The 15,245-nt window shown below is 31.4% G+C and overlaps 1 protein-coding gene across 3 annotated transcripts; it reads left to right on the top strand.

The window, feature by feature from the left end:
* Nucleotides 1-923: 923 nt before the first annotated feature.
* On the top strand, nt 924-13,959 carry LOC123294740 (titin). 3 transcript variants are annotated; one of them, XM_044875872.1, is made up of 5 exons: nt 924-1,207; nt 3,923-4,958; nt 8,824-9,060; nt 9,122-11,180; nt 11,438-13,959. In XM_044875872.1, the coding sequence occupies exons 1-5, from the start codon at nt 988-990 to the stop codon at nt 13,763-13,765; spliced, it is 5,880 nt and encodes a 1,959-aa protein (XP_044731807.1). In that variant the 5' UTR covers nt 924-987; the 3' UTR covers nt 13,766-13,959. The 3 variants fall into 3 exon arrangements, with proteins under 3 accessions (XP_044731807.1, XP_044731808.1, XP_044731809.1); XM_044875873.1 differs by lacking the exons at nt 924-1,207; nt 3,923-4,958 and adding exons at nt 6,894-6,934; nt 7,032-7,350; XM_044875874.1 differs by lacking the exons at nt 924-1,207; nt 3,923-4,958 and adding exons at nt 6,920-6,938; nt 7,032-7,350.
* Nucleotides 13,960-15,245: the final 1,286 nt, after the last annotated feature.

Genomic DNA, 15,245 nt, shown 5'->3' with positions numbered 1-15,245 from the left:
ATACCAATATTGTTCTTTTTTAAATCCGAGAAACTTTTGTTTGAAAGTTTTTTCTATGAAATATATAGATCTCCATATATTCAGAGTGTTTACATAATTAACTTTCTTTGTATTTAGTATAATAGTTTTCAATGACTAATATATTTACCAATTAATCTGAGTCGAGTCATAATGAAGAGTGATAGGTAATTGATGAATAATCGTAACAGATTTTTCACACCTAAAACGAATTGTTTTTATACGCAACGAAAAAAGTAAATATACAAGGTGTCCCATCAAATAAAAATAAAATGTGTTAGTTTTAAGATATTTACTTGAGTAATTTCTGATCTAGGTGTCACTCATATCAATTTTTGGAATGCCATTCTAACAATTCTAAGCTACTCTTATTACAGCAACACCATAAATTGAACTGAATCACTTTGCTTTTAGTTTGAAACAAATTTTATAAAGGATATAAAATCTGACCGACAAAGAACTTTCCTTTAAAAAGTGTTTTAACTTTTTTTTTTTTAAATTTTAGATGATTTATAAGTGGAGAGGGTGTCTTTGTAGGGTATTTGCAAAAAACGTGATGAAATTAAGAGTGAGTGAGGGATTCAGAAAATTGAAACCTGCGTAGGCCACCCTTTATAAACAAATACTAGAAAAAAAGTAAGAAAATATTTATACAGTTTTTAATTAAAGAGTTAAAAAACCTAACAGACACCATAATTTTCTGGCTATGATCCAAAACAATTTTATATCCTACTCTAACACAACTTAAATACGTTTCGAAAAAGTGACATCATCACAAATGCGAAAATAGCAATTGAGCAATAAAGAAAAACATTGATTTTGAAAGACACAAGTTGAACAAGGTACGGCAATTTTCCATATTTTTTTTTTTTTTTTTGCTTTTGAGTAGTGGTTGTTAGATAGATCAAATTATAACAAATGCGAATAATAATGTGAGTTAAATAACGTAGTAGTTTAGTGAAATGAGAAATGTCCAATATTGATATTAATAAGGACAACAATAATAGCAATAGGAAACAGCAATTGAATAACGAAGAAGAATCTCCTCCTTCTATCGATTGCATTCCAATAGATCGTCAAATCACACCTACCAGTGACACAAGCCAAAAATTTGTATCAGAAAAGATTGATAGTAGTAGTGAAAATACACAACAATCGAATGATTGTTATGTAACAACAAATGCACAAGGTAAAGTTGAAAACGAATATTTTTTCTTTTTTTTCTCGATAAAAATCATCATTGATTAATGTGATCTCACCCAAATTAAATGTGACATTCAGCGTTTTAAAAAAAAATTTAATTTGGTAACAGTTTACTATTTTTCCGTGGATATGTGAATTTTATTTTTAGAAATATTATGATTTTTATATTTTACGTTTGTTTTTTGTTGGGTCTATTTGTACGCTAACGTATAACATACTTATTTACACGCTAAAATTTTATCCAGTGTTTGGTGAAGTGTATGAGTTTGTAAACATATTATTGCATGGTTTTTCTATTCTATAATCTTAAGCACTATAAAGTCGCTATTGAGAATCGGAGATAAAAAATATTTTGTATTATTTTGTTATATTTTCCTAAATAACGGGGACATTAACCAGTGAATGAACTTTGACTTAAGGTTTACGTCATCCATTGTTTGTAAAGATACTCAATATGTTTATTTCTACATACATCATGCCCACAAGACCACAAGGTTGTGTGTTTCTATAATGGAGGTGATTACCGTTTATTTACTTTGGGACATTTAAATAATGTGGCTGAATATTTTTAATATTGTTGGAATCATTGTTTGACAAAAAGATCGAGAGGTGTCGTAGGACACCCGGTAGGAACTATATTCCTTTCGTGCCTTGGTACATTATAAATGAAGCGCTTTATTTTATTTATTTACAAGATATTTTTCTGAAAATTTATGGTATTAATTTTAGAAGTCAAATACTTTTAGTATTAGTTTAAAAAGGAAATACTTCTGATTTAGTTGTCAACCCAATATGTGAGTACATTACGTTTGGTTTGATCAGGATATTTATTATGATATAACATAAAAATTGCATTGTACTTTCTTTCAATTATCTTTGTTTTAATTTCTGATAACTTTCACAACTCAATTTTTTTAAATGATAACATAAAATTTTGACAAAAAATAATAATTGACAGTTATAAAAAAGATTTTTGCATTTTCTCAAAATTCATGGAAACCTGAATTGATTGAAAAAGTTTTAGTTTCCTAGGTAACCTAGATGCCCCAACCAGCAAACAAATATCGTGCAATAAGGAACATAGTTCCAAAACAAAAAATGTGGGTAGAACTCAAACCCTTGGGCGATATTTCGAGCCGGTGCTCTTCACCTAGTTCTGCTCCAGGGATGTCGTCTCCGTGTGATGTACATCTCTTCATTATCTTGATGTCTTGTATTTTTTCTTTATCTGTTTTCAACTTTTTTTATTTACTTCTTATACTTCGTAGACTTTTCTAATTTTTCGGAGTAGAGTAATATTACATAAGTAATATTAAAAAAGTCGATTTTTGCAGCACATGTTATGTTATGGAGCACATGAAGTATTTATATAAAAGAGAGGTAAGAGATGCCGGAAAGTTGTCATTATCAGAAGGAAATTCTTTGACATTTACTTCTAAGACAAACTTTCTACGCTATAGCTCAATTTGTTGGAGCTGCAAAGGTGGGTAAAGATTAGACCCTACAAAATACTTCCTGGGCACATCTACATATCTAAGTTTCGTGAATATCTACTTTTTTTAAGTGCCGCAAATACAAGTTGTATAAAATGATATGTTTTGATAATTACGATTCAAACATTTTTTTAACGTGTAAATAATATTTGAAATAACTTAACGTGTAAACAGGTATGTTTATTTTTTAACATATGTGTAAAATGGGTCATACACAGTAATTAAAGCGTATATGTGAAAAGTAGTAATAACATTTCCTAACGTTAAGGCAAAAAGTAAAAATGATTTAAATATTTTCTTCTAAAAACAAGTTATTTTGTGGGTGTTAATTTCTCCTTTTTTTTTGAAAAATGTGGCTTTGGCTTATGTCGAAACAAAGGAACAAAATATATAAAGTGATTTTAAATAGTTTTTGGAATTTTTTGTTGTAAATTTTTCCAACTGTAAGTAAACATTGTTTATTATTAGCTACGTATTTGTTCTTCGTCCATGTAAAATAAGTGCCGCACAACGGAGGTACTGATAAATGCATGCTTATTATATTTACTAAAAGTGCTATAAATGTTGGTACGAATGTATTCAAAGGGTAGGTCAAGGCATACACCCCTCAACCCCGAAATATTTAAGATGAAATGTTGTCTGTTTTTGATATATGGGCTAACCATAATCCTGTTTAGGGAGAGTGACATGTTAGACAAAAAATTGGTAGCTTCTTCATGAGAAAATGTAAAAATTTTCCAAAGATATTTAAACTTCCGCGGTATCTAGTTTTAAATGACTTTCAAACGAAAAATTTTAAAACAATATTCGAAAATAATAGCGCCTGTACTATAAACATTAAATTTTCTCTTTGGCCATCATTTCTTGGCATTAAAAACTTGAAACCATTAAAACAATATTGTACTGTACACTCGACACCATTAAAAATGAATCACTCTGAATGATTTCATGATAAAAAATATCAACATTAACACTACAAATCAAAAAAAAAAATTTTAATTAAACACGAAATTATATTTTTTCTCCTTTCAGAAATGATCCTATACGTGAACTGAGAAATTGAAGTGAAAATTATATAGAAACTCGAAAATATCCAAAACTACTCTTTTTTAAAACGATCATGCGTTAACGAATTCGATATATTAAAACGATAAATAAAATTTAATTTTACGAAATTTTTTTTGTATTACATTGAATATTTTTTCTAGAGAAATATTCACCACCGGTCCCACTTAAAACATACAAGTGGGAGGACATACGACGTGCTAAGGAACAAGGAAGATATCCATGGACATACTTAAAATATACAGATTTAAGTAATAGTGATAATAGCATTCATATCGATATGTCCGATAATACGGATAAATCCTTGTCGGTTGAAGACATTTCCTCTAATATAACCGAGATAAGTGAGGAAATATTAAAAAATGAAGATAAAGAAAATCCTGGTGATGTTAAATCTGTGGAAATTGAATCAGGAAAAGTCTCAAAGATTCCAGAACCTGAAGTAATTGAGGTAGAAATAAAGAATGAAGAACCTAAATTAGAAGATAAACCTAAAGTTGAAGAGACCAAAATTACTGAAGCAGAAGACAAACCAAAAGTTGAAGGAAAAAACGTTATTGAAGCAGAAGACAAATCAAAAGTTGAAGGAAAAAATGTTATTGAAACAGAAAACAGACCGAAAGTTGAGGAAATGAGGGTTATTGAAACAGAAGACAAGCCAAAAGTTCAAGAACCTGAGGTCATTGAACCAGATAAGAAAACAGAAGTAATTTTAGAACCAATTCTGGAAAAGAATGAAAATATTGAACAATCAAAAGAGTCAACACCAGAAAAGAAACCAGAAATTATTTTAGAGCCAATTGAGTATAAAATTCAAGAACCAAATAAAAACATTGAGCCCCGAACAATCAGAACTAACAGTATAACTCACATTATTATTCCAATCGACCATACAATTCAGGCGCAAATGAATGATGATCACATCTATGAGCCAATTGAACGACCTGAAGTGGAAATTCATATTAACGACATACCAGTACAAAGGTCATTGGATGAAAATGATGTACCAACAAACGAAAATGATGTGGAAATGCCGCAAAAACTTAAGCCACCGCCATTGAGTAAAATGGTAATGGAAAATCAGAGTATGTCAGTTGACGAGGAACGGAGTTATTTGGATAAAAAAATTTTGAAAGCCACATCATTGGAAGAAGATTATAATAAATGGTCAACTTTAAAGTAAGTAGAATAATTATTTGATTCAGATTTTAATCAAACTTCCGATTATGCTGAGTGTTTCGGAAAAATTATTTTAATTTTTTTAATCTTCAGCTGGATTTTTTGATATGATCAAAATTTTTGAGCTATGAATTATTTTCAATTTGACAATCCTATACATTTTACGGTTTTTGGTTCATCACTTACGCCAAAGGTAATTGGCTAACTTCCTTTTTGAGCAGAAACTTTTTAGCTTTTAGATTTGCCTTCTCCTCTTTTGCTTCGAATTTTCGGGGAATATTTTTGATCTGAGACTTTCAACATATTCCCAAATGTTTTCATTTGGTAAAAAAATGCTTCATTTTAATCCAAATAGTGAAACCAAACACTTACTTAGACAAAATATTCTGGGTTTTATATATTTCTAAAGTTTAACCATCTGAATCAGTGTGTACCAAAACTAATTAACACAGAAACGCTTTGATATTTTCTAAAAATTTAATGCTTTTGATTTTCATAATGGTTTTGCCCATTTCCGTTTGTAATCATGGAACCGTTTGTTATCAAAATTCATGGATCTCGTTAATAATTTCAATTTACAAATTATGAAATTTTAATTATTTTTACTATAATTTAAAAACTTAACCACAGTTATTCCAAAGTTATAGATAAGTTTTCACTTTCATCGACAGTCCCCACGACTGACTGTTTTTTTTTGCGGTCTTAAGTTTTCGAATCTTTAATGTCATTTAAATTACCTTAAAATACTATAAATTTTTTATATTGGATCATTTCATTTTTTCATTAGCAAAAATAGGAAAATTTTTATATATAAATGTTACGTTTCTGGTTTTCGTGTTGCTTATTATACACAAGACTTTTTTTCCTTTTGTCCCTCCGCAAGCTTTGCGTAGCCAAGGTTACTGTTTTCAACATTCGAATAAAATTTGAAGGGGGCTTTTCTCTATGGAAATGTAGCTCTCAAACGGATGAACCGATTTCAATTCCATTTTTTTAAAGGGTGGTTTGATGAAAAGCATCCATTTAAATATTGTCAGATCTTGTCAGCTCTTTTCCTAGTTGATATCAATAATTTGTAAATGTTTTCCATTATTTATGCTAGATAAGTATTGTCCACAAGGTTTTTGATGTGCCAAATAGATAGTTTCCCTTAAATTACCTTTTTAGTTGAGACAAGTAGCAGCAGTTGACAATTAATTGAGACTATACTATTACTGTACTGAACTCAGCACCGAACCAAGGGTAGAGCAAGTGGAGCGGGCACTCCAAGCCCCAGGTTATAAGGGGCGCCAAAATGCTAAATGCGAAAAACAATTTCGCATTTATGTATTGATTATTGAAATACAAGTTAATTTATGGGAAAAAAGGCTCCGAAAGACGATCTCGCTCTACCTTGATTTGGGGATAGAGCCGGCGCTGACTGCACTTGCATGAAAGTAAGCTTTTCACTTTAATTTTTAACGGGCTGGTATAATTTGGATCAATAGTGAACCAATAAATAGAATCTCTCAAGCTTGAAAGAAGGGTGTTTAAAAGGAGATATAATTCGGCTCACTGGCTTTTAAATACTTAGAACTGACTGGCGTTTATCTGTTAAAAATACACTTGGAAATTTATTCGTTCTAAACTGTTTACATTTATAAAAAACTTTACATATAAGAAACCTAATTAAATATTAAGGCCATTGTTATATATTTAAATACAATAATCGTTACCTACCATTTATAAAATCTACATCACTTATAGAGTGACACGGCGCGCGGCGGTATCTACACTGATACTAAATTAAATTTTACAATGCGACAAGTACATAAAACACAATAATCATAATATCTCAATCATTATGAGGCATACAAAAATAATTTATTTCGAGCCAAATCGAATAATTTCGTTATAATTCGTCATGACCTGAGCTGAAATTCTGAAATAAAGTAGTCGCAAATAATATTAGATCTGGTTAAGTGGTTTTTTTTAAAGTAGGTACCTGTATTATTAACATTTTTTTACTATCAATTAAAAAATAATTTATTGTTATTAAATAAATAAAAATTTTCTTTCATAAATCTCAATCAGAATGGCAACGGTTCAACTATTTGATATCGGATAAAAAACGAATATTAAAAACAAAGTAGTGGAAAGTAAAAATTATGTCGACCAATAAGCCGCGTACATATTCGAAACGGTCACGTCGTACCCGATCACGTTCTGAAGATTCAGAATCATCGACAACGTCGAGAGATGTACGATGCGCTTGTCAATTTTTTCAAAGTGAAGAACTGTTACCTGAAACTCGTAAAAATCTTGTTGGGACGCCGCCTGTTGTACGATATTCATCAATGATAGGTGATCGAATGTCACCGGTTATGTTTAATACACAAAAATTTTATTCCGGGTGAGATCAATCAAAATCTTCTATTACACACACCATATTTTATTTTTAATATAAAAAATTATAAATATATTATTCAGATTTTTAAATAGATAATACATTTTTTCAATGATCAATACTGTGCCAAATAAATCCGGCCAAAAATAAAAATACTATCATATTTACATACATACAAACATACACACATACATACATACATGTTAATTATTAATGGGACACACTGTACTTAGTAATAGCTCATGCATTGTTTTTTATAGACCGATATTTAGTCCGCAAAATGAGTCAAGAAATATCCGCCACTCATAATAATTGCTGGGATAATATCAAACAATAAATTTCTAGCTTACTTCGAAATATAACGAATTTAAAAAAAATGATTTCCCATTTATGTGCATAAAAAAAGAAAGTGTTTCTTAAATTTTTGTGGGTTCAGGATGTACGAGCGACAGGAAAATTTTGGATAAAAGGCTTGTTTTTTTTTTTTTTTATATTTAAAGTTGGACTAAGTCTAAATCAATTCTGAAAATTTTAGGGGGGGGGGTTGCCCAATTATTTAAATAAATAAATGACTTCATAAGTAGGTAGATGGATGATATGTTTTCATAGATTTCTCCAAAGCAAGTCGGTGAAAATTTAAAAAAATTTTATTTTCTATTTAAATTAAAGTTCAAACAAAAAAAAAAAAAACACAAAAAAAAACCGTTGCATCCGACTAATTAAGGATGTAAGAGCACGGTACTGGGGATATAAATTAAAAAAAAAATATTTTTTCAATTTCCGGAATTTTATTAACCTAGAGCATAAAAGTGGTAGTTAGGATTAGGACATAGTTAGTATGACAAGTCCAACAAATTTTACGGACTAATTAGACTACAAAGTAGTTTACTACATTATTTTATTGGCTGGGAATTGCAAAATAAGAAAACTGTACAATGATTGTTAAATTTTAAAAATTTATAACACCACAAATGTAAAACGTTAAAAATTATTTTTTATATAGAAAAAGCTGGAAAATAATGCAATTTATAAAAATTAGAGTTAAAAAATGGGGAGGGATCCCTAAGAAAAACGGATTTAGGAAAAAATAAACCGAAGAAAATAGACCTAGAAAAATAAACCGAACAAAATTTTTGTAATAATGTCATTTTTGAACGCAAGAGCTAAAAATTTCAGAACCCAACCAAATCCTCTATAGTCAACTGAACTCGTAATTACAACAATACTCTGGGTCCATAAAATTTTCGTACTATTTTTTCCGATTACCAAGAAAAACATCAGTAAGAAATTTATGGTCATGGCGTTTCTAAGATAATAGGTAAACAATTTCTAATCTCGATATTGGCTTTGGTAAGGTCCTGAAAAAGTTGTGGTAGTGTTGTTTTAAAGATACATGACTTGTATACTTAATAAACAAAGAGTTTTTTAAAAATTTTACAGTCAGGCACGCACCATATTAATTGCAATTATGTTTTTTAGCGATCACGAATACGAAATTATAAACGCACCAGCTGAAGAAAGTCGAGCAAATGAAGTCCTTAAAACAGGACCACCATTGGCACGTGAAGTGGAAATGGAAGATATTGATGATGCTAGTAGTATATCATCAGCTGAACGCAGATTTTTACGAGTTCCACTGGATACAGAAATTATTGTACCAGAAGATGGTCAAAGTGAAGATGCCGCAATGAGTGATGAAGGCATTGGAGATGATAGGTAATGAAATTTGATATAAAAACAAAAATTATAATTTTGAAATTATGTTATTTTTATTTAGATGTGTTAGTGCGACTCCCACTACAAATGATTCCCGAACTGATTGTGAGCTGAACACAAGTCAAGTTGATTCGTCTGCTTTGGAAGTATTGCCATTGCAGAGAGAAAGTCGAAAACAGGCTACGCTTGCAACAGAAGAAGTGGTTAATCATCCAAATATTGGACAAAGAATGAAATCGAGTGCAAGTCGAATCAAAACAAAACTACAAAACATTCGAAAAACTCGAGAAGCAACTACGGATCGTCCGCTGAAAAAGACTAAAATAGTTAAGGTGAAAGTTGAGCGTCCAAAAAGCGAACGACCAAGTTTACTGGATCGAGCAAGAAAAATTGAAAGACCAAAGTTTTCAATGCCAAAAATGCCAGATCGACCTAAATTTAACATGCCTAAGATGCCTGATATGCCAAAAATGCCAGAGCGACCGAAAATAAATATGCCAAAAATGCCAGATCGACCGAAAATGAAAATGCCTGATATATCTATGCCTAAAATGCCCGACATTTCAATGCCGAAAATGCCTGATATATCAATGCCGAAGATGCCTGACTTCTCTTCCCTAGGTAGAAAACCGAAAGAAACAACTGCTGCACCTGTCATTACTTCGACAATCACAACAACTTCAGAATCAAAGAAGACTACAAGCACGTCAGATTCGCCCGATGATGATGCACCAAAAAAGAAACGATTTGATTTTGAATTTAGACATCCAAAGAAAACCACAAGTACTTCAGATTCAGCTGATGACGATGCACCAAAGAAAAAACGATTTGATTTTGATTTTAGAACTTATCCAAAAATATTAAATCGTACTAAAAAACAAAAAACTGTTGTCATGGCACCGTTGAGTACCAGTACTGATCAAAGTGTTCAAAGTGACGACAAACCAAAGAGTACATTTTTCACCGAATACATCCCTGACTGGGTAACAATGCCTCGTAAAGCACGTAAAAAAGTACCTGTTGGTCAACGTTGGGCGAATAAATTTTCTGACATCAAATTTGCAGATGATGAATCATTAAGATCAGGAAAATCCAAGGAAAATGTATATGTTCAGGAATACCCTCCACCCACGCCAGCACCTGTGATATTCAATAGTAATGATCCTCTAGTTCAATATATTCCACTAAAAGATCCCAATAAGACACTTTCAGATGAAGAAGAAGAATACGAGGAAGATTTGGGACAGGAAAATATTAATACAACGAATATTTTATATACAACTGAAGAAGATATTCAACCACAAATCCAAGAAATATCTCCTGAAAAACAAGAAATATCTCCTGAAAATTTAATCAAGCCACCTATAGTTGAGGAAGAAATTATTTCCGAACCAGAATTATCTCCATCACCGGAAGTACCAGAACCAAAAAATACATTTGCGATTATCGGTACAACAAATTCGGGTGAAAGTTTACAACCAGATAGTCACAGAGAGGATCGATCTTATGCTAGCTCTGAACGTGGTGGTGTTATTGAAGAAATCAATTCGGATGAATTTTTTGTTAGAGAAAAAGGCCTATCTCAGGATAATATCGATGTGAGTTTATATCTGAGTTCAGAAATAAGAGAAGCTTTTCAAAATCCTATTAATGCTCTCTCTCAAATGATTGAAAATGGGGTACATTCAGAAGATTTTGTTGAATATGACAGAAGATTACAAGAAGATTATATAAAAATGCGAGACCAGTCACCAATCTTTGAGCCAGCACAAACACCACCCACAAAGACTCTTCGAAAGAAAAAGAAACAAAGTATTTGTTCACAAGATGTATCAACAATTTCAACAGACAATATTCCAGAACGTAAAATTGATCAAAGTGATGACAATTTTAAAACTTATCCACCATCGAGACCTTCGAGAAGTCGAAAAGGATCTGTTGCATCGAAAAAACATGACTCACAAGGCATTTCACAAAATGATTTGGATTTGGAAAATAATGTAATACCACAAATACCATTTAGACGCAAAAGAAGTTTACGTAGTGCGAAGAGCTTAAATATTTCAGAACATTTTAATGATTCTTTACTTCGAAGCGACCAAAATGTCTCTTTGCAAGAAGTAAGTACAATTATTCATATCTTAACTGTCACATTGGAGCAATTTTGCATCAAAACTTAAATAAGACATATTTGTGGCTTTGATAAGCTACCCGGTCTTCTCAAAACACTTTCTGTCCGATTAATACGATGGCGATTATTGGGAGTTTACCCATTGTGCAAAATTAACTGCTTCAGGATACACGAAAGCTTATTAATTTTAATCCATTTTTTTCAAATATTTATTTAACTAAAAGTTATAATTCTTGTCTTTTGCAGATTCGTAGTAATAATTACGCAATTGAAGAAAGTCCCCCAGTTCCGAAACGTCGAGCACGATCATCGCATTCACGTTCAACCATTCACACAATTAACGATGACGATCGCACATCGCGTGGTGCAGATTCATTAATTTCCGAAGATCGTAACGATACTCAGAATTCAATTTCAGCACCAATTAGAAACTACACACCACCTGGATACGCCAAAGTAGAAAAAATAAAAGACAATAGTAATGTACCTCCGGCTCAACCACCGCCAAGAACCAAAAGAAAAAAACAAATAAAAGAAACACAATTTTTCACAGTACCTAGACGCTTGAAAGATGAAGATACTCCGCAAAGACCTTTAAGAAATTATAGCACATTAAGAAGTTCTCGAAAGAATTCATCTAGTAGACAATCGACTCCAGCACACGATAAAGAAAATCAAATACAAGACGACGAGTATATAGAAATTGACGATGAAGAAGCATCTCATAAAAAATTACAATCTGGTGAAGTTATACAAAAAATGAAATCAAGACCTTTACCAGCACCCCCAAGACCACCGAGAAAAACAACTCGTCATCCAAACGATGGAATTTTAAAAGAAATTCACATTGATAATATCGAGGATGCAAATTTATTAACCAGCGAAGATAAAACGCATTCAGCGAAAATTAGTAATGAAAGTATCATTAAAGGTACGCTACTTTTGGATGGAAATCAAATTAATATCGATGTACATCCAATAAGTTTGGAAGTTGAAGCAGAAAATTTAGCTAATAGACTTAAAGATCTACAAACAGAAATAATTCCAAACAATGAAAGGCATATTACACCAGAAATTACTATTGTTGATAATGATGGAAAAGTTGATATTCCAGAAAAATTGGATGAAGGTACTGAAAAACAAGACATTTCAGAAAAACGTTTAAGTAATCTAAGTGATAGAACAACAACGCCTTTGGTACTTGGCCAATTTTCAATTGAAGAAGTGGAAATTTCCACCCAAACTGACCCACTTCCAGAAGATTTTGTCTGTGAGGAAGTAGTTGCAGAACCAACAGATATTATTATAATTCCAACAAACAGAAAAAATATATCCGAGGAAATAACATTTGTTCCAGTTCAAGAGGTTCCATCAACACAACGAAGAACTTTGCTAGAACAAATATCGTTTGATCCATCGGAGGACGGTTTTACAGGATCTGAAATGTCTCCATCAATTGATATGTCAGATAATCCACTAGATCGACATTTGGATGAAATCAAGGTACCAAAACGTGGTATACTTGAGCAACAGTCCCATGAACGATTATCTGAATCGCCAGTTGAGCCATGTGATGAAACTTATCTAAAAGAAAGTTTGGTACGTCTTGCAAGATCAGAACAATCGTCATTGATTAGTCGACCAGTTGGTGATCATGAAATTACACAAAAAGTTGAATACCATCCTCCCAGAGAAAGTGCGCCACCAAGTACAAATATTGCTTTGCCCGAAACATTACGTGTACAACGATTACAGGTATCCGATTTAGATGTAGATCGATTAACAGTGTCTGAATTAATGGCACAAAAACTTTTAGTATCTGAAATTGATGGGATGAGCTTAAAATTAAATGATATAACCTCGCAATCAGGTACAATATCAACAGATGAAATTAAATTACCCCCGCATTTAATTGAAGAAATTTTAAGTCGCTTGCAATCATCTATTCAAATGAGTCAACCCCCACCTGTACCTGCTCCAACAGTAACCCCTCCAGAAGTTGTAGAAAAACGGATAACGTACTACAAAGAAGAAAGCACAAACACTGATGACAGCTTACCACCACCCTCAGAGGATACAAAATCCATGCAATCATCAATATCGATTGAAACAGTAACTGAAAGTACAGCGACGCCTAAAGCTCCTTCAACTGTAAATGAAATTGTTTCACAGGCAGTTCCTTACCCCCACATTTATGTCCTTCCTCCATCATTTTATCAACATATGACACAACCTAGTACCAGTACAACGGCGCCTCCACCTACAAACGTGCCACCTGCTCCAGCACCCGATCCTGAAATTGAAACAATTCCTGATCCATCAATTCCAAATTTAAGTGCACAACTTTTACGCGCATGTCATTCATCTGCATCAAATTCAATACGCCAAGTTATCATTCAAATTACGTCATATTTAAATTCGGGTGATGAAAAACAGGATGCAAGAACAGCCATTATTGTTTTAATTGTATTATTGGCTGCGTTAATTTTATTAGGATTTTCATCACGAACTGAACCAGTTCATCATCATCATTGGGAATACTTTAATCCCCCGACTGGTGATAGACCAATTTAAAGACGATATTTGCAGGGGTGACACGAAAACGAATTTTTTTCGATAATATTTTGATATTTATGAATGTAGTTTTCGAGTTTAATATTGATCCTTACGAATAAATAATATTTTTTTCAAGATCAATATTTTACTCATTTGAGTTTAATTACCTAAATAATATAATTTTATTTGTACTATCACATAAAAAATAAAATAAACATAAAATCATTTATTTTATCGTTGTTGTAAATGTTATAAAAATTTAAATAAATATATTAATTTAAAAAATATATTTGGAAAATATATTTGGAAAATATTTATTTTTTAATTTTATCAATTTTGATTTTGATGCATTTTTATAGCATTTTTCAACGTTGATTTGGAGTTACTTCTGTATGTCATGTAGAATATTTAAATAAATTTTGAAGAGTAAAATGTTTTGTGTTTTAATAGTAATGGTCTAAGAGACGGAATAAAGTCGATAATTTCCCATCTGATAAACCAGATGAGACATATTTATGAAATTTTATTGATTTTTAAGCACGCCTATCATAGTTTTTCTATCTTACTTATTTTCATAAGTGTTCATATCTATTTTTAATTAAATTAAATTTATTCAATTTTTCCATGAACGGTTTTTTTTCAGGCAAGCCATTACCATTATTTTCGTAATTCAATTATCTTTCTTCTGATACCAATTTCGATTGGTTAACAGATCGGTGTAGTTATATTGACTTACCTGATATGGTATGAATGACTTATCTGATATGGTATCAAGCTACACCGATCTGTTAACCAATCGAAAATGGTATTAGAAGAAGGATAATTGAATTACGAAAATAATGGTATAGGCTTAAATGCAAAAACCTGTTCATGGAAAAAATTGATTAAAATTAATTTAATTAAAAATAGCCATGGTCACTTTTTGAGAGGCAATCTATGATAGGCGTGTTTATAAATCAATAATATTTCATAAAAAATAGCGGCGAGTAATAAAATCATATCGGAACTCTAAAATCAACCACTCGTGAGATAAACGGGTTTTTACCTCGAAAATGCAAGAAAAACACACTTATAACTGATTAGCTTCTTCGAACTTAAGATTGAAAATATAATTACAGCTTTTATAAATACTGTTAATTAAAAATACGATGAGAATGTCTAAAATTTTACTTAAAATTTAATTTATCGAAAATTAAAGGGCGCAGTATGTATTAAAATGTATTTTGCGATGCGGAGTTGGTTATAGCCTCTAATCTTACAGTAATTTTAGGATTCGAATAATCCCAAACAAATGAAGGTGAAAAACTTTTTTTGTAGGAGAACTAAAATAGTTTAGAAATGAAAAATTTTATCAATTTTTTCCCTTATGAGCAATTTTGTTTTAAAATATTTTTTACTTTTTTGAGGTCGGTAAAAATTCAATTATTTAATTTTCATGCGGACTTAAAGGAGGCACATAAAGACTAACTATAATTTTAGATGAGATTTACAAGTTGCA

The sequence above is a fragment of the Chrysoperla carnea genome, chromosome 3, assembly GCF_905475395.1.
Source record: "Chrysoperla carnea chromosome 3, inChrCarn1.1, whole genome shotgun sequence".
Taxonomy (NCBI): domain Eukaryota; kingdom Metazoa; phylum Arthropoda; class Insecta; order Neuroptera; family Chrysopidae; genus Chrysoperla; species Chrysoperla carnea.
Note: the sequence above shows the minus strand (reverse complement) of the source record. Positions and strands in the feature narration are given on the sequence as shown.

What these genes read in the sequence shown, in the direction of transcription:
- LOC123294740 (XM_044875872.1), top strand. Translation starts at nt 988, where the DNA reads ATGTCCAATATTGATATTAATAAGGACAACAATAATAGCAATAGGAAA. An exon ending in TGTAACAACAAATGCACAAG is followed by an intron (nt 1,208 to 3,922) that starts GTAAAGTTGAAA and finishes TATTTTTTCTAG; the next exon opens with AGAAATATTCACCACCGGTC. An exon ending in AATAAATGGTCAACTTTAAA is followed by an intron (nt 4,959 to 8,823) that starts GTAAGTAGAATA and finishes TATGTTTTTTAG; the next exon opens with CGATCACGAATACGAAATTA.